General features: G+C 35.1%; 1 protein-coding gene across 2 annotated transcripts in view; it reads right to left on the reverse strand.

Moving 5' to 3' along the window:
- Nucleotides 1-7,666: 7,666 nt before the first annotated feature.
- The window catches only part of LOC145678411 (zwei Ig domain protein zig-8-like), a 998,947-nt gene continuing 981,849 nt past the window's right edge, over nucleotides 7,667-24,764 (reverse strand). For both annotated transcript variants that reach the window (XM_081748532.1, XM_081748533.1), the window contains one exon: nucleotides 7,667-8,770. In XM_081748532.1, coding sequence (XP_081604658.1) covers nucleotides 8,616-8,770 — 155 coding nt within the window. In that variant the 3' untranslated portion in view covers nucleotides 7,667-8,615. The remainder of the gene's footprint in view (nucleotides 8,771-24,764) is intronic.

Here is a 24,764-nt window from a genome sequence, read left to right on the forward strand (position 1 = left end):
TATAGCTCTAATATATTTGTTATTTATAAACCGATAAAAATGAAAGGAATATCAATACAGAATTAAGCACACTATTTTTAATGTATCAATGGTATCTTGTCTCTGAGGATAAAACTACAAGATCTCAAATGCATTGTATCTGTTGTTTGTGAACCAGTTTTGAAAATTCAAACGGATCTTGAAAAAGAAGAAGAAACACATCCTTCTTAATGTTCAGATGGATGCACTAAATAAGGATATTATTAGGGAAACTCTTATATTTCTTTTAGTTGCGAATCAACTTTAAATATTCCACAAATACCAGTAGAAAATTAAAAACATGTTTGTCTTCAACGTATTAACGTCGGATTATCTATGTGTGTGTCGACAGGTGCCATAACAATAACGGTAAGTGAGAGCGAGAAGTGATTCCTTGCAATCAATTCAGCGTTCCAAGAACAAACTCTGTTGCCATCCTTATCTCTTTAGTAAAATTCGAATTAGTAGAAACCTATTACAACTTTCGGTTTTAATGTCGAACTCCATAAAGTATAACCGGGAACACAATAAGAAATGGCTTTCTGATATATTTTCAGTGTTCTAAGAATAGCTTTCGTTATCCGTTTGTTTAAACTGAAAGTAACGGAAATCCAATTTCAAAACAACTAGCCGCAGTGAAGAAACAGTATTAGATAGCAAGAAGCAGTCTTTTTAATGAATTCAGTACCGGTTCGATAGGTCGATCTCTGACTTTATTCCTCTTAGCAACCGAAAGTTATAGAAATCTACTATTCCTTTCCGTTTCAAAGGGTCTTTCCTAGTAAGATAGTGAAATCGGTCCTTTATCCAAATTAGGTTGATGTTGACCCAAAATGTTACCCTTGACCTAAAACTATCTAAAAAATTTCACACTGCCCCCACCCCTACCAAATTATCGTATTATACATGTTCAAAATTGAATATTTTTAAATTTTGGTGAGGGTGGTCGAAATATTCTGAAAGTTTCACAGATTGAAGATACTATATAGGTGTAAACGTGCAATTTTTTTCAAAAACATCGATGTGCATTTTCTGTTTTTTTTTTTTTTGTGTGTGTGTATGTGTGTGTGTGTGTTGAAAATTTCAAAAAATCGTAGAAAAAAATTTTGGGGCGGGACACGTTGCTGACTATATTTTTTCGGGACCTGAAAGTGATGGCAACATTCTCGAAAAAAAAAGAAATAAAACTTAGAACGAACGTGTTTTTCGCATAGTTTTCCCGCCATTTTAGAGCACTCAAGGTCAAATTTCAAACATTTCTTTGCCAAGGTTCACGATTTTCCTTTCTCTTGCGTCCCTTCCGTCGTTCCTAGGCTGCTTCGATTGTGTCCATTCCGGAACAGAAGCTCCAAATTGAAATTACAAAGCCACTTTGTGCTAACATGTATACGTAATTTTGAAATATTGCATCATTAAATATTTCAATCAATGTTTTTTTTCTTTTAAGTATAATAAGACATGTTGAAATGTTATTACATGTAGAAAAAAGTAACACATCTGCACAATTTCTCCCGATTGCAAAAGTTGGCTTGGGGGCTCGAACTAGGCATCTTTGGTTTACTGTTTCCGAAGATACCTGAGGTTGAATAGAAAATGTATACCTCAAAACAGCCATATCCACTGTCCTCAAACTTTTTGGAATAAGATTAAAATGTAGAGTAGATACCTGTATATGAAGAAACGAAACAGCAACAAAATACAGTTTACATGACCAAAAAAAAAAAAAAAAAAAGAAAAAAAAAGAAGGTAAATATGATACACGGAATATCTGTAACAGAATGTGTCTTTTGTTATCCGATACTTATCCAAATAATAATAGAGTAACAAGGTACGCAAAGTTACTTCGATTTGTAGTAGAACATTGAAATAGAAGGCGTGCCTTGCTTTTCAGCAGCTTCTAGTGCGTATTTGAAACGTCAGTTGTGGGAACAGTATTCATCGGTAGCGAGTCCCCGTTTTCCGATGCGAGTAACAGAGAGAGCCACTGTATGCGGCCAGTGAAGCAAGCACTGATAGATACGAGGAGGCGACGAGAGGTGCGTGTAACTTTGTTGTGCAAGAGTCGGTTGAAGTAGAAACACTGTTACAGAGATATATTTGGCGTTTCTGTTCCGCAATGGACACAGTCGAAGCAGCCGAAGAACGACAGAAAGGGAAAGAACGCAAGATAAAGGAAATCGTAAACCTTGGCAAAGAATTGTTTCAAGTTTGACCTTGAGGGCCCTCAAATGGTGAAAAAATTGTGCGGAAAACACATTAGTTCTCAGCTTTATTTCTTTCTCGACAATGTTGACATCACTTTCGGGCCTCGAAAAGAATATATGTTGTAACTAACGGTATTACAAAATTCTCAACCAAAAATCAGCGACATGTCTCCCCAAATCTTTTTCACGATTTTTTGAAATTTTCAACACGCAAGAAAAAACAGAAAATGAGCATCGATGTTTTTGAAAAAAAAAATGCACGTTTACACCTATATAGTATTTTCAATCTGTGAAACTTGCAAAACATTTCCACTACTCCCACCAAAATTAAAAGAACAAAATATATTCAATTTTGAGCATCTATGATACGATAATTAGGTAAGGGATGCGGGTAGTGTGCAATGATGAAAATTTTCCGGAAAATTTTCCGATTAATAAAAACATACTCCACTTATTCCTACATCGTTGTTTAGCCGTGATGTGAGGTGGAAAATTTTCTTCTATATTTTTCCGGAAAATTTTCCGTTCTTAACAAATCTCAGTGATCAAGTAACAATTCCTCAGTATTCGTAAAATTGATCGAATTCATGTATAGAAATGTTAAAAAGTGAAAGATCGTTTAAAGAATCTGAAAATTTTCATGGCTCAGACAATTTTCAATACTATGCAGGAACAAGTGAAACAATTTTTCATGAATCGAAATATTTTCTGTGTTGTATGGAAAAATTGAAGAACTTTTTATGAGTCGGAAAATTTTCATCATTTTGAAGCAAAAAGTAAAACAACTTTTTGTGAATCAGAAAATTTTATTGCTCTGTAGGAACAAGTGAAAGGAATTTTCATGAATCGGGAAATTTTCAGCACGATGTAGAAACAAGTGAAACAATTTTTCATAATCCCGACAATTTTGGATATTATGTATAGTGATATTTGGTAGAAATTTTTCCACTATATTTAACTGCACATTCAGCTATAAAATTCAATTCCTTTAGAGGAAAGTTAGATTGCAATAAATTATCATTTTCCAATTAGCTTTCGGAAACCAGAAAATTTCCTAACATTTCGAGTTGGGAATTAAAAATATACAGTTTCCCTCTCTCTCTCTCTCTCTCTCTCTGTGTGTGTTTGTGTGTGTGTGTGTGTGTAAAGTGCAGTTAACATACATCGAGTTCGTAGAGAACAAATATCCTATTCCAATATTTAAAATGTAACAAGGAATTGAAAAGAAACCTTTGTGAATTTATCAATTTCAGAAACAGAAAATTCCACTATTTCTTCATATATATGCCTGGCTATGTAATGAAATAACTACATAAAAGTTCCTTATGAAGATTATTTTTGTAACAGAAAATAATAAGAAATGCTTTGGTTTTATTGTGTTTAGCACTCGTAAATCATAATTTCAATATTGGAATTTTGTATAATCAACATGTTACAGCAGATATTTGTATTGTAAAACTACCTTATTATGTATAAAAATGTATTAGAAATAATGACGATTCCATAGAACAAGTATATATATATAAAAGAAATATGTTTTTTATTTTGTAAATTAAAATGAAATTACTTGTTGCTCTTAGAACGCAGAACTAACAGTGCAGCTTTTTATGTTTCTTTTATTATTTTATTGGAAGAACAACTACACAAATCAGCTTCCTTGTCAGGATTTGCTTTCATGAGTTACTTAGACTCGAATTTTGGGTAGTCAAAAATTTACAGTAGGCACTTTATATTATATCTACTTATTTATAAATGTTGCAGTACGTAAATCTATAAAAGTAGTAAAGCTATGAGATAACCATCTTATGCGTATTAAACTGACGAAATCTAATATTGTAAGATCAAAGGTGGATTCTGAGGGAAGAACGCATTGAAGTTTTTGAAACACTCTTGAAATGAAGATCGTTATATTTTCTCTTCATGAAACTTTTTAAGACAATATTTATTACCAATAAATTTTACGGCTAAACAACGATGTAGGAATAAGTGGAGTATGTTTTTACGAATCGGAAAATTTTCATGACTTTTAATAAATTGAAATTTTAAATAATAGAATGGGATATTTGTACTCTACGAACTCGATGTATGTTCTCTGCACTTTGCACACACACACACACACACACACACACACACACACACACACACACACACACACACACACACACATGGAGAGAGAGAGAGTTAAATTGAGTTGATTTTGAGTTTAACGTCCCTTTCAGCAGCTAGACTATATAAGATGGGACCAACTGATTAACGTGGAATCCGAACTACATGAGCTCTGCTGGGAATCGAAGCCAGGTCTTCCATGCCAAAGGCGCGTATGCTAACTGCTTAGAAACGAATTAGCTCGCAGAGGAAGAGAGAGAGAGAAACACTGTGTAAAATTTTACTTCCCAACTTGAAATATTAGAAAATTTTCCGATTCCCGAAAGCTAATTAGAAAATTATAATTTATTGCTGACTAACTTTCCTCTACAGAAATTCAATTTTGTAGCTATATGTGCAGTTAAAATAGTGGAAAAAATTCCACCTAACATCACTATACATAATATTTAAAATTGTCCAGCTTATGAAAAGTTTTTTCTACTTGTTTCTACATCGTGATGAAAATTTTCCGATCTATGAAAAATCCTTTGACTTGTTTCTACAGAGCAATAAAACTTTCCGATACACAAAAAGTTGTTTTACTTTTTGCTTCAAAATGATGAAAATTTTCCGACTCATAAAGAGTTCTTCAATTTTTCCATGTAAGACAGAAAACATTTCGATTCATGAAAAATTGTTTCACTTGTTCCTACATAGTACTAAAAATTGTCTGAGCGATGAAAATTTTCAGATTCTTTAAACGATCTTTCACTTTTTAACATTTCTATACTCGAATTCAACCAATTTTATGATTGCTGAGGAATTGTTACTTGATTACTGATATTTTATCAGAACGGAAAATTTTCCGGAAAAATGTAGCGGAAAATTTTCCGAAATGGAAAATTTTCCACCTCACGTCGCTAGTAGTGTGTCATTTTTTTTTATTTCAAGAGTAACATTTTGGGTCAATACCAACCTAATTTGGATCAAGGGTCAATTTCAGTATCTTACTAGGGAAGACCCTTTGATCTTCATGCACCAAAAATGCTAAGAGATACCACTATGTAACTTGTTGAGTGAGCGTTACAATAATAAATTTCAGTTCAGTTCTTCTACTGAAACCGGAATTTCCAGTTTCAATATTGGTTCCTATACACTAATAGTTCTAACAGATAACGTGAAACTTTTTGATGGATTCAGCGTCTGAAGAACAGATTGCAACCGGAAGTTATAGATCTGCTACCATAGTTTCAATTTCAGTATTGAATATGCATAGATTGGAAGTCTACCTAGTTTCACAATGTGAAACGAAACTCACTTGTTAATAAAAGTGAATGATTATGAAAGAAGCGATGGAATGAGAGTGTAAGAGAACCTGCGAAAATCTACGAACGTGATTTCCACCCCTCTATTAGATACATTAAATTTTCAAAGTAAATACCTAATGTGAAATACGATATCTGGTGCGAACTTTATTCAATGAATTGAGAGTAACATGGTTATCAAATGTTTGGAAAGAAACGGGAGAACCTTGAGAAAAACTACGGACGCGATATTTTATACAAATCTATTATATGAAATTTTCAAAATTATTATAAAAAATAGGGCTATGTGAAATACAATTTAAGATTACCAGTTGCAAAATCTACTTAAACATGGCACATTAAATTCTAGTCGACTAATTGCTTTGGTTTTTAAATTTGATTTGAATGTCACATCTCTCCTTGGCTTGATGATGTGGGAGAGTTATGCTATACACTCGGAAAAGAAAGTATTTGACAATTTTCTTTTGCCAATAACTCGGGAGCAAATGAATTAATTCGTATCTCTCTGTTGCTATTCTTATTTAAATAACTTGCCAAGAACTGTAATAGGTTAATTTATTGTTGACTTAGTAGGGAAAGAAAGTTTCTCAACTGAAGAAATTTTCTTTTGTGATTGTATGTGTTTTCAATATGGTCATTCTGTCAATTCTGATGCCTCATAAATCTTCTGTATATACAATTTCAACTCTCATAATTAATTCCATTTTTATTTGCCAAACAATTAGATTTTAAGATCTGATTTCGTACTTTGTAAACCTATAAGATATCAAACGTTATCATATATTATTTCATTACGTTCTAGAGGTGATTGTACGAAATAGTTATTAAATGCATACCGATTTAAAATTATGTCAAGGGCATGGAGGACTGTAATGTGAAGAAACTACTTACTTTAGAGACATAAAAGCCTTTTTCGTACAACGTCAGATTTATATATTTGCATGCAACTTTATATACAATCATAATGATCTACCAATATTTCCATACGTTTCATTGTCACTTTATAGCGTTTCTTAAACTGCTTATAGGATATAAATATGTGAAGAAATTTCAACTTGTAGAAATATTTGTTTCAATAGAAATTGACTAAGGAATGACGAATTTGATCTTAAGGAAAGTTCTTGTATAATACTTCAGAATTCAATCCATTTTGCATAAGTGCCGGAGGGAAATACTTTGTTGAAAACGTGGAAACACAATTCAGGTAAGATCAGGTGTTTAGACAGTGGTTGACGATCTCAACATGAGATTATTATTATTCAAGAAATCTTGTATTCCAGACTTTATGAAACCACTATTCACGTGAGCTAACATTTTTCTAGTTGTTATCCCGAGGATAAATAATATTAAAAACTATTAGAAAGCATGTCAAGTATGTTGAAACTATATCGAGCTGTACTTACTGTTGCCAATGCCCATTTAGACTGAAGAGTAGGGTAAATATTTGTGTAGTATTTTAAAGCAATCAATAAAACAACTTAAGAAATGATTAACTACCCCTTTATCCACTGCACCAGTGATTTGTCTCACATAGTTGTCTGAAATAATTGATGGGATTTGAAACAGCATATACGTAACATCAAAAAGTTATTTTTTAAAAAATATTCCAAGAAAATTGTAATAAATATTTCTCATAATCTATTCGTAGATAATATTGTTATTAGTTACAATCCTTCCCTACAACGTTTATATATGTTTCAGAAAAGAAGTATTTACACGTTCTTTAGGTGTTAGATGACTAAATAAAATACATATATGTAAATGATTTTTAATAATTTTTCTCAAGTGTTTGTCACTGGTACTTAAACGTCAACGTCTCATCTTGTTCAAGTAAATCACCATCATAAACATGAAATCGTTTGTTGTTTATTTTGGCTTGTACAACAGGCACAAAAAGAGTCAATCTCATATGATTTCACGAATCTGCTTTTTCTAATGCATAATACACACATTAGAATAAAGGTGTCTTCGAGATTCTAGGTCTATCTGTAAAACCATAAGACCTCCCATATTTTTGGAATTAAAACAGAAATATCAAAACTTAGGTATGCATTTTTGTATCAGGTGTACATTAAAAATGAATAGAAAGCACTAACAATAATTGATTACAATTATTTGAATCAAAACTAGGGGATATGTACTTTACAACCATATTTATGTCAATCATGCTATCAGTCTTGAGCATTGAAAATAAATTATTCTACTTAAAATCAAACATAAGTACCAGTGAATGTTCCATAAACAAATATAGTTGACATATTAAGCCGAAGTTCAGTTGAAGGAGGCAAGATGAGAAGAGACTTAAACAGAAAATGCATAACTAGTCGGGAACTGCATAATTAATCAACGTGGAAGGAAAATTTGCCGTAATAAGATCGAAATAATGCAACATCTTCGTTGTTTTCTTAAAACTACTGAATAAATGACATATTGGGCAGTCGGTGGAAAAGATACTTTACTCGTAATTCACGGGAACTAAAACACTATGAACGTTTCATAAAATTTACAACATTTCAATTTACGCTTAGTTTCAACACTTAAAAGAGTACGACTCGATTATAATACAATCAATGTAAGTCAAAAAATTGTTGCAGAACTGCATTATCTTCTTCCACTTTTAGGAGTCTATATAATTGTCTTTCAATAAAAAAAAGTCTGATTTATTATTTACACTGTACATCTTTATTTATAATCCTATCCTGAAACATTTGTACTCGGACGGATCATATCCGTAGTATTTTAATATATTTTGTATTCAATTTTTTTATATTTCTCAATCATTTTGCATTCTTGCAGATTAGATAAATGTGAAATTACTTAGGTCTTTGTAGCGGAATTATACCACGATCTAGTCAATTATTTGTCACGTTCTTGGTAATCACGTTGAAGATACCAGGATTGAGTTTAGTCACCAAACAATTATGGTAGATTTTCTTATGTTTGAACTTATAGGTTTCCTGAACACAGAACTATTTATCTATGATTATCTTTTTAGAGTTGACCAACACTGTGCACCATTTAGCAAAACGTCTTCAATAAATAAAGAATGTAATAAACAGAGCAATATTAAAGTCAAAACATTAACTGAACTGTTCGATAACCCTGCAGATCCGGTTTGCATTGCAGCTGGTCGTTCTCCTGCAAAAAAGAATAAATAAATAATGTTAATAATAGACTTAATAATAGACCGCAATTTCGCAATTTCATTTATATTTAGATTATATTCGAAAGCTTGTCAATGGGTAACTTTTCTTGTGTACTTAATATTAATTTCTCTTTTTCTCCCTCTCTCTCTCTTTATATATCTATATCTATCTATCTATCAATCTATCTATAATGTCTCTATATAGTGAACCCTTCCTTTCACGGACACCTTCAGGTACGGACGCGGACAGTCCTTCTTTCCCCAGACGTTTCAATAAACTCTTCATAACGGACAGGAATTGTTCTCGGTTGTGCGATATATTATTCCTCACAAGCGTATCTATCATGAGTCTAGACCTTGTGAACCATCGAACAGAACAGCTTCAAGCTGAACTTGAATTTCTTCTTGTTGATGCCCGCAATAAACTGCTTTTTGGTGGAAATCCTAGAAAAAATTTAATACACGATAACACTCATGCAGGGTCAGTCGTGTGGCCAAGAATTCTATGCGATCTATCTTTGCTTGAGCCTTGCATCTTTCCCGACAATTTCATATATAACAAAATAAACATTGTTTGTTTTACAATATCATCTTCAACGAGCAGTTTCCTCTCTTACTTTTTTTTTTGTTTGTTTGTTTGAAAAGCAACATTTTTCTTTTACTTATGATACTGGAATAAGTCTGGGTTGAGGTTTTCCCGGCTTCCTTTTTCACTTTCTCTAAGAGGTTTGTGATTTGGGCTGGGTCAATAAACATATGCACTCCCATATGTCTTTTCACCCATTCTGCCAACGAAGATACCATGTCAGTACAGAAATGCGCGTAACCCCCCCTCCCACACGTTTCTTCCGCAACCGTACTGACAAGGGAACATCTTATATTTATAGTAGCGTTGTCAAATCAAACAATGTGCAGTCGATAGAGGAGTGCAAAAAGTGAGAAATCCAGTTTTACGAACCGACACGCAGAAACACAGGAGATACAGAGGAAAGAAGGATCTAGAATCATGTGAAGATAGCAATGCAAAAGATACACTGACACAGAAAGAACTTCAAAATGATTAAAGTAATCAAAATGATATTTACACAACAGTATAGTAAACAAACATTGTACCCACAGACATGCTCAATAACATCATATGTAATGCAGTGTTGCCAACTAAGCACAAAATGAAGTTTTGTTAAATGGCACGGAGCACAAAATGAAGTTTTGTTAAATGGCACGGAGCACAAATTATAACATCTAGAAAATCTAATTAGGGGTAGAACCATATCTGTGAAGTCGTGATACAGTGTTGCCAACGATTGAAGATATGCCTATATGAATATCGGATGTAGAAGAGAACATACAGTACACGCTTCTAACTAGTTAAAACCAAAATAAGAGACTAAAAACAATAATATAATCACTGAAGCACGAAAATAAGGGACGAAGCACAGTGTCGAAGCAGGTTTGTAGGGCTGTGCGATATCGAAATTTCGATATTGGCATTCGATATTTTTCTGATATCGATATCGAATAGATATATCGATATCGACAATATCGGATATCGATATCGACAATATCGATATCGGATATCGAATATCGATATCGACAATATCGATATCGGATATCGAATATCGATATCGACAATATTGATATCGGATATCGACAATATCGAATATCGATATCGACAATATCGAATATCAATATCGACAATATCGATATCGAATATCGACAATATCGATATCGACAATATCGAACATTGATATCGATAATATCGATATCGACATCAAATATCGATATCGACAACATCCAATATTGATATCGACAACATCAAAAATGGATATTCAACATATTGATTGGTCTTGAATATTCATGTTGATAGACAATCTGGTCTGAAAACGTTTCAATGGGAGATATCTCAGAATACTTGTTAGTCACAGAAAACAGACTTGTGTTCCTTCTAATCCACCACTCTTTCCTCAGAAAAAGTTAATAAAAATAGTCATTTAATTTCTTTCTCAGCTATCATATTGGTCATCATTGCGGAAATAATGAGAGTGAAACAGGGTGACATAGAATATGCGTGTTTTATTTGTGTGTAGGTGTTTATTTCATGTATGTTCATTTGTGAATGTGCACTTGTGGCGGTATGCGTTTGAGAGAGAAAGAGAGAAGTTCTTTCTATAGGATAACACGTGTGTGCGTTGTATTTTAAGCTCACGCAAAAACAATACTTGATCCAGATATGAACGATAGGGGCCGTGGTGGCTCAGTGGTAGAGCGTTCACCTCTGGTGCATGAGGTCCCGGGTTCCAACCCTGCTCTTGCCGAGTTAACTTTGTGGTGGACAAACACCGTTGTGTGGGTTTCCTCGGGGTTCTCCCGTTTCATCCCACTTTCTTCATTTCATTATTTTCATTCATTTTTCATTATCACTGTCTCCTTTAGCCTAACCGGCATAATCGTTGGACGTAAAACTCAAAAATTTCATTTCATTTCAGATATGGACGAATGACGTACCCGATCAACAAAAGCAAAATCGGGGAATCCCCGTTTCTCTTTTGTGCTAATCATTTGATGCCTCACTGCAACAGGAAATCGCTGCATATCTTTCAGTGCCATCTACAGACAGTGGTGCAATTCAGCCGGTTCGCTAGAACCGGTTGTTAATATATTTCGAGTTTGCTAAACCGTTTGTTATATCCAGGCATAACAGTACATTTTATCCAGTTATACCCAAGAACGAGCAAGTTTTCGTTTGTTTAGCTTTGTTCTTAGAAATTCTTACAGCTACAGGGTTAGATATACCCTATATGATATCTCAGAATAAGGTGTAAGCGATTTTTTCTTAATTTCAAATGGGCTGGTTAGATATCAAGAATGAAAACTGGGATCACATGAGTACAGTGGTGAGGGTTATTTACATTTGAAACGCATGCATACCATTATCAATAATTGTTGATCCATTGCTGGGTTAAGGTGTTTGCAATACTTCTTCACAAACATCTATTTTGGATAATTCGTTTCCAAGATATTCGCAGTGCTAGCTAATTTCGTCACAGGTTGCTGTGTAGGTGTCTACTTGTCACTTGTGGTACAGTGAAAAATTTGCCTTTGTCTATCTTGTATGATTTGCTTTCTAAGAGAGAGGGAGAGAGACAGGGGCGTAAATAAGGGCCCCGCAGACCCCGCATTGCGGGGGGCCCAGGCCATCACGGGGCTCCCAAATTGTGATGTAGGACGTAGAAAAGGGGCCTCATTCCACGTTGTCTGCGGGGTGACCCCCAAGCCCTTAGTTACGCCACTGGAGAGAGATATCTTTCTATGTATCCATCTACTATCTCTCTCTCATGTATATATAACCAGTTACCAAAAATTAGAATAGCACCACTGCCTACAGATATGGAAGAAAACCTCCTTCACTGGAGGAAATCTCGTGACAGTAAATTTCCAAAATTAGCTCTTCTGGCTCGTAAGTATTTGTGTAGGTACCAGCGTTTTATCGGAAAGAGTATTTAGTTGTGGATGCAATATCGTAACTGATGCTCATACTTCACTTACAGTTAGTGCAGAACACGCGAAACAACTGATTTTTTTTTTTTCATGAACAAAAGAGCTCGTTCCTAAATAGCAGGGTCATGAACTTCAATGCATCATACATTTCTAGTTGAAAACTCAGTACTAATCAGTGGCGGTTGGTGGTTTGTGGTTTCGGGTGTTGCAGTACGAACGATCGGAGACAGAAGATATAAAGTGGACTCATTGACTAATCAGCATAAATTTAGATGCAAATGCTATGTAACATGTTAAATTAAATAAAAATCTGTTTTTTTTTAAAAAAAAAGAAAATGCAGAACATTTAATCCGATTAATCACCTTATTTAATTAGTAAGTTCATTCTTCTCTCTTTGATTGGAACAAATCTGCCTAATACATGCTGGTTGAACTCTAATATTCTTATTGTCAGGTCTTTTTCGATGGAAAGCATAACCAATGGTGATAACCTTTCTTGGGACATTCAATTTCTTGAAAGTGTCAATTCTTTTTGATGTGAAAAAGAACTTTTCTTCTTTTACTGATGCCATAGGTACAGTTAATATTAATTGCAGAAGCTTTGTAGATTCACTAAATATTTTTTCTAGAACAATTCATTCTAGCAAACTCAGTCCCTGACAGTGTTCCGAATTCCTCTTCAGTGTAAACTGAAGAGAGTTCGTAGCAGAGATTAATGTTATAAAAAAATGTACATTGAACACGCTTTATTCACAATTTATCTAGGAAAATTTCAAATAAATTGTGGAAATGTACCTAGTGCATACAACATTACTGCCATAAGGTGTCCTGTAAACTTAAGCCGTTTTTTTTTTTTTTTTTTTGAACACTCTCCTGAATTGCACTTTGCTTGTTTTGTCTAAGCCTTAATTGTAAGTTTTTCCTCAGTTGAAAGCTGGGGAATTTTTTTTTTGTAAGTTATTTACAGAAGTCATGATATGCAATTCATTCAGAATTTGTAGGTTATGTACAGAATTAAAGCACACACAATAAAATTAAATCTAATAGCTAATAACCAAAACAGCTGATACAAAAGAGATACTAGTACATGAATTGCGAATGTCACATATTCATACACAGGGCTGTAAACTGGCCGGCTTTTCATTGGCCTGGCCGGAAAAATTGATGTTATTTTGATTGAAGCCGGTGACGGGTACAAACTTCTCACCAGCCCCTTTATAACCGTTTTTTTTAAAATTTGTATCTAGTTCGAAGTATAGATATTGAAAAGTAGCTGTCATTCTGTAAACTCAAAACTGTTACCTTTCACCATGTATCAACGATTAATATATTTTGTTCACCTGTTTAGAAAATTTTAGAGAGATGACAGGGACTGTATCAGGGAAAATTTGAAATTTACTTTCAAGGAATTTTATACGTTTATTAAGAGTGGAAAAGGACTTCTTAAAGCAATTTCCTATAGTTGAAGTAGAGACTATATGTTTAAAGAGTGAATTTCATTTTCCAAATCCAAAATTGTCACGTAAAGATTATTATACTTTTGTTCATCTGTTTCGATAATTTTAAAGGAATGGTAGTTACTGGTAAATACAATAAATTGATCAATGCCGATTGATCAATTTCAGTTTCTCATTTATAGCACAATGTATCTATTAAGGTTATTAGTGAATGTTCTATGGACATACAGAATATATGTGTTAATGCACTTTCGTTCACGATAGTACATTTCCTTCCCATGGATAGGTCCGAACAGAGATACTTCACGCTGAGACCTATATCACAGACAATTTTGAGGAAGTGTCGGTTCTTTTATTTTACAGAGTTGGCAACCCTATACATATATCAACACACACACACACACACACACACACACAAGTGCGTAAAAAAAAAGAACTACATTCCAAATCATTCGTCTTGGTTGTTATGCGATGCACGATGAACACAATATACTTCCACATGAGGCGAAACAATGTTTATCAGCGTTCTGGAAAGCAACCTTGAAACAAGCCAGATATAGGAACAACATGTTAGCTGGGAGGGGTCCAAAGTATTTGAGGAAGGTCCAATACGTCTACGTAATAACGAACCTATCTTTTACTGTTCCCGAAAAGATAATTAATTCTTAATTACTGTCACCTATATTTTTTTAGAAAAAAAAATGATAGAATGATTATTTCTATAAGAAAAGAAAGAGTACATGATGAGGCGTAAAATAAAATATTTAGCTTACATCAATCATTTCTCTGTTAAACAAGTATAGTTCGTTAAGAAAGTCTACAAATGCTAGTCGAGTTTCGAAATTTTGGGGAGTCCGGACCCGGTGGACCCCCCTCGTGGCTACGCCTCTGAGCATTGCTAACTAGTCCCAAATTCAATGTGGCGTTCCCCACCATACAGTTCTATCAAGAGTATAAAATATACTTATTTTATAAAAGAAATATATATATACTAAAATACTATCCACAGAGGGGGGGGGGGGGTTCTGCATATTGACTTATTAATATTTGGTTCACAAATTACTGTAGAAGAAATTTTCATTATCTATATAAGCTAAGAATTAACTTGTAAATGCGGATCTACTTTCATTTGATTTCTGCTCTACTATATATTTTCTTTTTTTATTTTGTAATTCTGCTATTACATTTTTTAATTGTCATTATATTGATTTGCTTCAGTATTAGTACCGTAATATAAAAATATGAATGCATAAAAACAAATTCCATTTGTTAACTGCTAGTGAAATAAAATTTAGAAATCTTATTTAGCGCGAAAAACCCTCTCGTTCTCTGGAAACCGTGCTGTGTTGCAGAAGCACTGCAACGACCAGACCCTTTAACTTCTGAGATAGGGGAAAGGAGACTTAACATTTGCTCCAATTCCCGCGCTGAAGGAATCTGGTCGCTGCATGCTCGCTGCAACACAATATAAATTAGAGACTCTGTGACGGATTATTTTTCGCTTTTTAAAACGGATTAACGAAACGAACAGTTAGAGAAGTAAAAAAAAAAAAAGTTATTTAATGTATATATGGGAGTATTAGAAACTATTTTTTCTGTTCTTTACTACTATTGCTAATAATATTTTTTTCTTGAAATACTTTGGTCGTTGCGCAACGCTGCAACACTAACATTAGCCGCCACTGGTGCTAATAGGCATATTTCTAAACAAGACAGTTATTGTTCATTTTTCTCTGTATGTGTGATGTGTGTGTTTGTGTTCTTCTAAGTTAATCCGTTGGCTTTACAAATTTAACACTTGGACTTATTCTTTTGTAGCATTCTATTTTAATATCCAATTAAAAAAAGCAATACATAGAAGTGCGTCGGGACCGGAATACAGGAAATTATGGATGCGTTAAAATATTAAATAATACTTTTGATAAAGTGGATAGTTTCAAATATCTAGGATCAATATTAACAGAGGAAAATCATATTCACGGAGAAATTAAATGTCGACTAAAAGCAGGGAATTCGTGTTACTATTCGGTTCAAAATCTCTTGTCGTCGCGAATTCTGTCGAGGAATTTGAAGCTTAAAATATACAAAACGATAATCATGCCTGTTGTTCTGTATGGCTGCGAAACATGGCCACTTACTCTAAGGGAAGAACATAGACTGAAAGTATTTGAGAACACGATCCTGAGACGAATATTCGGACCCAAGAGGAACGGGAATGGGGAATGGCGGAAACTTCATAACGAGGAACTACACAATTTATATGGTTTACCCAACATTGTTAGGGTCGTCAAGTCTAGGAGGCTTAGGTGGGTGGGTCATGTAGCTAGAATGGAAGAAAGTAGAAACGCTTTCAAAGTCTTGACTAGAAGACCAATCGGAAAACGACCATTAGGTAGACCTAGGCGCAGATGGGAGGACAATATTAAGATGGATCTCGCAGAGATTGGAATACAAAGTAGAAACTGGATGCAGTTAGCTAAGGATAGAAGTCAGTGGAGAGCTTTTGCGAACGCGGCATTGAACCTCCGTGTTCCATAGGCCATAGAGTTAGTTAGTTAGTTAGTTATTTATTTAAAAAAAAAAGCATGCGATCAATCGAGATCTCTTTCATGTTATTATTAAATTGATAATCTTTTTGTATTAAAGAGCTTTACGCAAAGACGTGACATCTTCCACATGAACTTAAGAGGTTTCTTGTTATTGGTTTTGTGCAAACTCATATTTAAAATGTTCATGTTTCTGTTAAATTTAGGCTAAACCTTACGTCTTATACCATTATTCAGTTCTGCTTATGAAATCAATTTATTGTGTTTTTCAGATGTAAAGCATCACGGGCAGTAGCCAATGCTGTGCGATATTCCGCGCGGTGTTGCCGGATTTCGGACTCCCCTTTCCCTTCTCGCTCTTCCTCTAGTTGAGATTATTACACATACATTGGCAACATTATTCACAATGTAAATATACTATTCCAGCAAACTCAAAGATTTTGGCTGTGTATCCTAGAAGTATATATAGCAACTGAATAACCTACCTATTAACTTATTCCAGTGGAACTGCTAAACGTTCGTCTTCAACACTACTTTCACTATCGTCTATGTCAATTAATATTTCGCCATTGTCTGAATCTGACTCTTGTAAATTTTTTATTATGAGTTCCAAAAATTGTAAAAAAAAAAAAAAAAAAAAATTCTTCGAGCTTCACTTCGTAGCACTTTTTTTTTTTTTTTTTTAAAGAAACTTCCGCACTTGTACTTGGTTTCCTTAAAGACATTGTCAACTATAATTTTGGAGAACAAATGAACTACCACGAAAGAAAGCAACCTAGACACTGATGAATTCTGTTTATGCTAGAAGAGAAGTTGCGTTCCTACACACACAATCAGCTCCTTTGCTTCCATGTCTGTTCCTATAATAACATACTCTTATACTTGATGTAGGTCTCACAACAACAATCCATCTGATTCGTAAGCAACACGATATGGTCGAGTTTGTTTTGGGTTACAATAATTTATGACACCACTCAGACGCCTGGTGCTTTTGCATCCCTGCTAGAGGAGTAAAGAAGGAGTACGTAATTGGCCACACATACGTAAGGTATTGAAACGAAGAAAAAAAAAATCATACTGCGTTTCTTCTGTCGAATAAGGAAGAATCTTGCATGAAGGCAATTTCAAAACAATATTAAGAATGTCCCATACCTTCTGTTCTTCCACATGAGCTCCCGCCGGGAATCGAATATATATATATATATATATATATATATATATGTATATATATATATATATATATATATATATGAATCAAATTGCAAAGGCTTATTATTTAATTCGATCGCTTACTATTCTCAAGGGTGTAGAAACGGGGGAAAAGAGGGCCTTGACTTTCCAAACTATTTCCAGGCCCGAAATGAGGTTCATCTAGTATATGTTTAGTAAACTTATTTAATAGTTAATGCAAATTAGGAACGTTTATAACATCATCAATACAGTTTCTGTACCTAATTACAAGGACGCTGATTTCTCTGTATTTTTTTTTGGGGGGGGGGGCATTCAGATGCAGAAAGCATATATGATAATTTTAAGACAAATTGTATTCAAATTATGCCTAACACTGCACATTTACAAATAAAATGAGGGGCCCTGGCTCCCTCAGTCCCCCCAGGATCTCTCACTACTATATTATTGCATAATAATATCTGAGTTGATATTTTTTCGAGTTTTTTTCCCTTTAGTACATAAACACAAAGTCGGATAAACAGACTGCTAGAAACAGCATTTGTTTTCTTATGAATAGCTTATTGATTTATCTCTTACAATCCGCTTTCCCAGACAACACGTACGTGTACGACACATGTGCACTATCCATGCATAAGCCGTACATTTGCACATGTGCATTTGTGTGGATGATGAACACATACATAACCCGTGCATAAGCCGTACACGTGAATTTGCGTGGATGAAGCACACATACATAACATGTGTATGTGCACATGTGCATTTACGTGGGTTATGCACACGTACATAACCAGTGATTAAGTCGTGCATGTGCACATGTGCATTTGCATGGATAAAGTACACGTTTACATAATCCGTGCCTAAGCCGTTACATACACATGTGCATTTGCGTGGATGAAGCACAAGTACAGAACCCGTGCTAAAAAAACCGCTATGTGCACATGCGCATTTGCATGGATGAAGTACACATTTATATAACCCGTGCTGTAGCCGTTATATACACATGTGCATTTGTGTGGGTGCAGCGCACGCACGTAACCCATGCTTAAGCCGTTATGTACATATGTGCATTTGCGTGGATGCAGCGCACGTACGGAACCCGTATTTAAGCCGTTATGTGCACATGTGCATTTGCATGGATGAAGCACATATTTATATAACCCGTGCTTAAGTCGTTATGTACGCATGTGCATTTGCATGGATGCAGCGCACGTACGTAACTCGTGCTTAAGCCGTTATGTGCACATGTGCATTTGCATGGATGAAGCACACATTTATATAACCCGTACTGTAGCCGTTATATACACATGTGCATTTGCGAGGATGCAGCGCACGTACGGAACTCGTACTTAAGCCGTTATGTGCACATGTGCATTTGCATGGATGAAGCACATATTTGTATAACCCGTGCCTAAGCCGTTATGTACGCATGTGCATTTGCATGGATGCAACGCACGTACGTAACCCGTGCTTAAGCCGTTATGTGCACATGTGCATTTGCATGGATGAAGCACACATTTATATAACCCGTGCTGTAGCCGTTATGTACACATGTGCTTTTGCGTGGATGCAGCCCATGTGCATAACCCATGCTTGAGCAGTGGATGTGCACATGTGCATTTGCGTGGATGAAGCACATTTAAATTACCGGTGCTTAAGCCGTTGTGTGCACATGGGTATTTGCACGGCTACTGCATGTGTGTATGAGACGTCCATAATACCGTGCAAGTGTATACTTTTACTTTCATTCTTTTACTCTCATTCTCATCAACAGAAAGTAAAATCCATTTTTGGTAGGTGTCGTTTTTCCTCCAGGCGGTGTTATAGAGACTTTTTGACGAATAAAAGCTGAATGATTGTAAAAACTCCATAACGTCCACTGAGCTAGGATACAATATCAACAAGTGGCAGCATTGTACTGATGTAACTACTGTCAGACAGTTCATAGGTTTACAAAATTATTTTCGTGACCGATTACAGTAGAATATGTTGCGTTATTTGTTATTTGGTAAACATGTCAAAGATACTACCTAAAGCTTTGCTCGTTGCAAATAATGAACTCCAAAACTAAAATTCTCACTAACAATTATTAGTTACTTGTTATATACTTTGAAGGTGATGTCTTTGCAGTTATAGATTGTGTTACTGCGTAAGACACCAAATATATAAACTTTTTTTTCGTTGCATCTCGAATTTGCTTTTACATCACCTCTGTGCACTACATGTAAGTCATTTGGGTACTGTTTCAAATCATCTCTATCGTACATGTAAATCATCTGGGTACTGCGTGTAAATCACCTGTGTGCTACGTGTAAATCACCTCTGTCCTACAAGTAAATCATCTGGGTACTGCGGGTAAATCACCTATGTGCTACGTGTAAATCACCTGTGTCCTACATGTAAATCACCTGTGTGTTACGTGTAAATCATCTCTGTCCTACATGTAAATCACCTGGGAACTGCGTGTAAATCACCTGTGTGTTACGTGTAAATCATCTCTGTCCTACATGTAAATCACCTGGTTACTGCGTGTAAATCACCTGTGCTACATGTAAATCACCTGTGTGCTACGTGTAAATCACCGCTATCCTACATGTAAATCACCTGTGAACTACATGTAAATCGAATACATGCTACTTGTAAATCACCTGCGCGGTAGGTGTAAATCACTTGTGCAGGACGTGTACGTTGCACATGTTCTGTGCACGTGAAGATGTTGAATAGGTCCTGGCATGTATATGTGCATCATATGTACAGGCGTGCATTTATACAGATGATACACATGTTGCATCCGTGCAATTGTACATGTACTATACGGACACTGTACGTGCATTGTGCTGTCTGGGTTTCAACTTCAGTACTGTCAAGATCCGTCTTTTGTTAAGGTAGCATCGAGAAAACATAATATGTGTATAGTATACATGGTGAGTTAAAATGCTTTCATATTCTGAAATAGGTCATTTGTTCTGTTTTTAATGTGTGAAAAGCTTTCCTCCCCCTGAAAGTAATGTTCCCCTAGAACAACCTGTTGGTTACACCCCTGATTATCCTTTAATAAAAGTTGAGTTCCATTTCCAAATCGAAGAAAAATCCACTGGAAATTAGACGGGACTCAACGCTCGTTTTACTAATTGTTTTATATGGAAACCTTTCAAAGCGTGTATCATGACAACCAGTTGTCATAAAAAGATGTAGTTTTCACGTATGTGTTCGTAATTCTTTCCTCTACTTCGTAAAGTGAGCAGTTAATGTGCTAAATCAATATTTCTAATAAGCGCCTCTGCTATTGTCAAGATTCGCAGTAGCGCGAGAAGTCAGCGTGCAGAACTGCTTGTCGCGAATTGCCAACACCGCTCAAAGCCAATTGGACGCCGCGTAAAGCCAACCCAAGGCCATGCCGCTTCTCATCTGAAATCTGCTGTAGAAAGGTTCTAAGTCATTCCCAATAACAGTGCACCTAATAATGCATATTCTAATACTTTAGCAAATCCAAAGAAATAGAGAAGTGTTAATACTACCTAAACAGAATATGTAGGTCTGTGTAGTGAAATAACAGAATGGAGGCTTTTGTTTGTTTTTGTAAGCTGAGTTATGTGGCTCAACTTACATCTAATAACCACATACAAATAAACGGAAAATTACTACGAGGTTTCCCTGTCTGTTTAGATTTAAGCAAATTTTAGCACAGGCATTTGATTTTTCGCTCGCAATGGCAATACAGCACAAACATTAATTGTAGTGAGGATATCAAGTTGACTCGGTTAAGGAATGCAGCCATGTTAATGATGAGAAATATTTTGGAGGGCATAGCTCCCGGCTCTGCACTGGTTTTGGCTTTATCTTCGAAAGGAACATCATTTCTGCCCAATACAATTTTTGCACAATGTTTGGTTTGATTCGGTGAAGAAGTGTAGCCGATAATATAAGTTAAATACACAATATTTAGGTGGATTAAGTAGACGTACATAGAAACATCCCTACCCCACTGCCGCCGATTTGGACTATCTTCAAAAGGAACCAAATTTTTAACCCATACTAATCCTCTGTAAATTTGGCTTCATTCTGTTAAGAAATGAAGTCAAAAGAGAAAATTAAATATTAACATGGAATGTTGGGAAGCATAGTCCCCAAGCCCTACATTAATTTGACTCATGAAATGGGGCGTTTTTCTGCCTCATACAAGTATCGTGCAGTTTGGTTACATTCGGTTAAGAAATGCAAATGCAACTACTATCGTGAGCCAAAAAGCGTTATATATATAAAACAAAATGCGCCCCAATTTTTTTCGAGGAAGTGTGAAACACCAATATCGAATATCGATATTGACAATATCGAATATCGACGATATCGGATATCGATATCGAATATCGACGTCGATATTTTTGCGATATCGATTATCGATATAAGATGATATCGATATATCGACATATCGCACAGCCCTACAGGTTTGCCCAAGTGGAAAATCAGAATAGTATCAAACACAACACACAAAACTGAAATGATGCATGCCCTTGGATTGACAATTGATTAGCAGGCTCACGTTTCTGATGCACGTAATATTGTATCACGTCACACATAATTGGTAGTCAATTTTTCTGTGTTGCTGTTGATAAAGCGCTCCGCAGTGCATTGGTAATGTATGTACTCTTCTACATCCGAAATTCATGTAGGAATTCATATAGGTCTATCTTCAAATGTTGGCAACACGGTACATCATAACTTCACAGGCATGGTTCTAATCATAATTAGATTTTCTACATGCTATAATTTGTGTTCCGTGTCATTTAACAAAATTTCATTTTGTGCTCAGTTGGCAACACTGCATTACATAAGATGTTACTGAGCATGTCTGTGGGTACAATGTTTGCTTCCTATACTGTTGTGTAAATACCATTTTGATTACTTTAATCATTTTGAAGTTCTTCCTGTGTGAGTGTATCTTTTGCATTGTAGAGACCTGCACGGGCCGGGCTTGGGCGGGCCGACACTGATTTCTCTTCAGGTCGATCCGGACTGGGGCCGATTAATTGCAATTCTTTAATAATTATTGACTTTCGTTAAACGATAATTGGAATAAAGCCAAACGTTGAAGAAGTGTCCCTGTGAAAAATGTTACAAAGAACGCAATAGCTATTTACAGTTTGTGTCGCTTAGCGGCTCCACTTTCACTATAGAAGATTGCAGGCATTGCGCGGTAAATCGAGCTCTGACCTTGACCTTCACTGAACCCAAAATATGACAAGAAGGGGTGGGAAAATTTTGCCTGTAGCTAAACAATATTGCCATCACTTTATGCTAAAAATCAATTAAGTTAGATTTTTGTTACAGAAAATGGAGTTTTTGTTCTCTCGATGACATGCAAAGTTCTAGGAGGCAATGGTACCATTCGGGAGGCAAGCGTCAGGTTGTGGACCAGAGTTTAGAAAATGTTTCTGAGGGTTAGGTCAAGTTTAATACTAAATTTTGAGAAAGATAGGGGCTCGAGCTAAATTTTTTAAAAATTTATCGGGCCGGGCCGGGCTCCCGAGTTTAGCCAATTAGTTGGTTCTTCACGCATCTTTTGAGAAGGTTCTGAGAATTTGAAATAAATGAGAAACGCTTACAGGGTGATGACCTGTACTTAAGAAAATTACCATACACGCTTTATCTTTTGTAGTATACAAATATCTCTCATCCCTCAGCAGTAATATTATTTAACCGAAATGAATTTCTCCTTCAGTCCTTCCAGTAACTCAAATACGTACTAAATAGAGTATTTTCATATTGAATTTTACGTACTTACGTTCATACACAATGTATTTACTGTATATTACAGCACACAATTACCGTTGTGAGAAATTATATTAAATATTTCTGTAACCTCTCTGTAACGGACACTTCTCAATAACGGACAAAAATTCATGCCCCATTGATGTCCGTTATTCAGAGGTTTATATATATACAGGGAAACCTCTGAATAACGGGCATCAATGGGACGGGAATTTTTATCCGTTACAGAGAGGTTCGCCTTCAACTGATCCGGAATAAAGTAATGGCTCTTTATAACATAGCTAACGCGACAGGGTCAGCCAGTGACAAAGAGAAATATAAAATATCAAGAAAATTGTACAGAAAAGAAATTAAAATGGCGAAAATTGCTGCGAATGAGAATTTCATAAATAATTCAAAAAATAAGTGCTCTGCGGCCTGGTCTATTATTAACAGGGAGCTAGGGAAACAGGTTGTTGAAGACTCGATAAAGATATCCCCAAATAAATTCAATGAATATTTTGTAAATAGTGCTAACAAACTAATTGGTAGACACACAAATGGCATTAGTTCACAAGTAGATTTCGCTTGCTTATTGACACAGACAAATATTAATCAACATAGTACTCATTTTCTATGGACCCCTATAAATATTAGAACTGTACTGTCAGTGGTCAACAAATTAAAAGGTTCGAATAGTGAGGATATATATGGGTTTTCTAACAACATGCTAAAGAAGATAATAGACATAATAGTTGAACCTTTGACCTATTTATTCAATTGCGTACTTCTCGAAGGTGAATTTCCGGAGTGCCTTAAATTCACTGTTACAGTTCCGATTTACAAGAAAAATGATAAAACGGAGCTTAATAACTATCGCCCAATATCTTTGGTACCAATAATATCTAAGGTTTTTGAGCAATGTATTAAGAATCAATTGTCAAGATATTTTGAGGAAAACAAATTATTTCATAATATGCAATTTGGATTTAGACCTGGGTGTTCCACGACTAAAGCCGTGGAAAATATAGTATCAGAAGTGTTAGATAATTTGGAGAACAATCTTCATGTTGGGGTTACATTATTAGATTTGAGTAAGGCATTCGACACCGTATCACATAATATATTAATTGCGAAGTTACACTATTATGGTATTACTGGCTTGCAATTATCTTTAATTGCATCGTATCTTAGCAATAGAAAACAAGCTGTTCGCATTGGAAATGAAAAGTCAAGCTTCATGTGTGTAACAAATGGTGTTCCACAAGGTAGTGTATTGGGCCCCTTTCTTTTTCTTGTATATATAAACGATTTTCCAAGTTTTTTGCCCAATAGTTGTGTTTTATATGCTGACGATATTACTGTTGTAAATTCAGACAAAAATATAATTGATATTCAAAGTAGGAATAGCGAAATGTTAGAGTTGTCTTCTATATGGTTTAAATGTAACGGACTTACAGTAAATGAGGATAAAACAGAAACTATGTACATTAATCTTAGTAATTCTACGAGTCATTCAGATACACGTAAATCTGTAAAACTGTTAGGAA

The sequence above is a fragment of the Thermobia domestica genome, chromosome 2 (assembly GCF_964235325.1).
Source record: "Thermobia domestica chromosome 2, izTheDome1.hap1.1, whole genome shotgun sequence".
Classification (NCBI taxonomy): Eukaryota; Metazoa; Arthropoda; class Insecta; order Zygentoma; family Lepismatidae; genus Thermobia; species Thermobia domestica.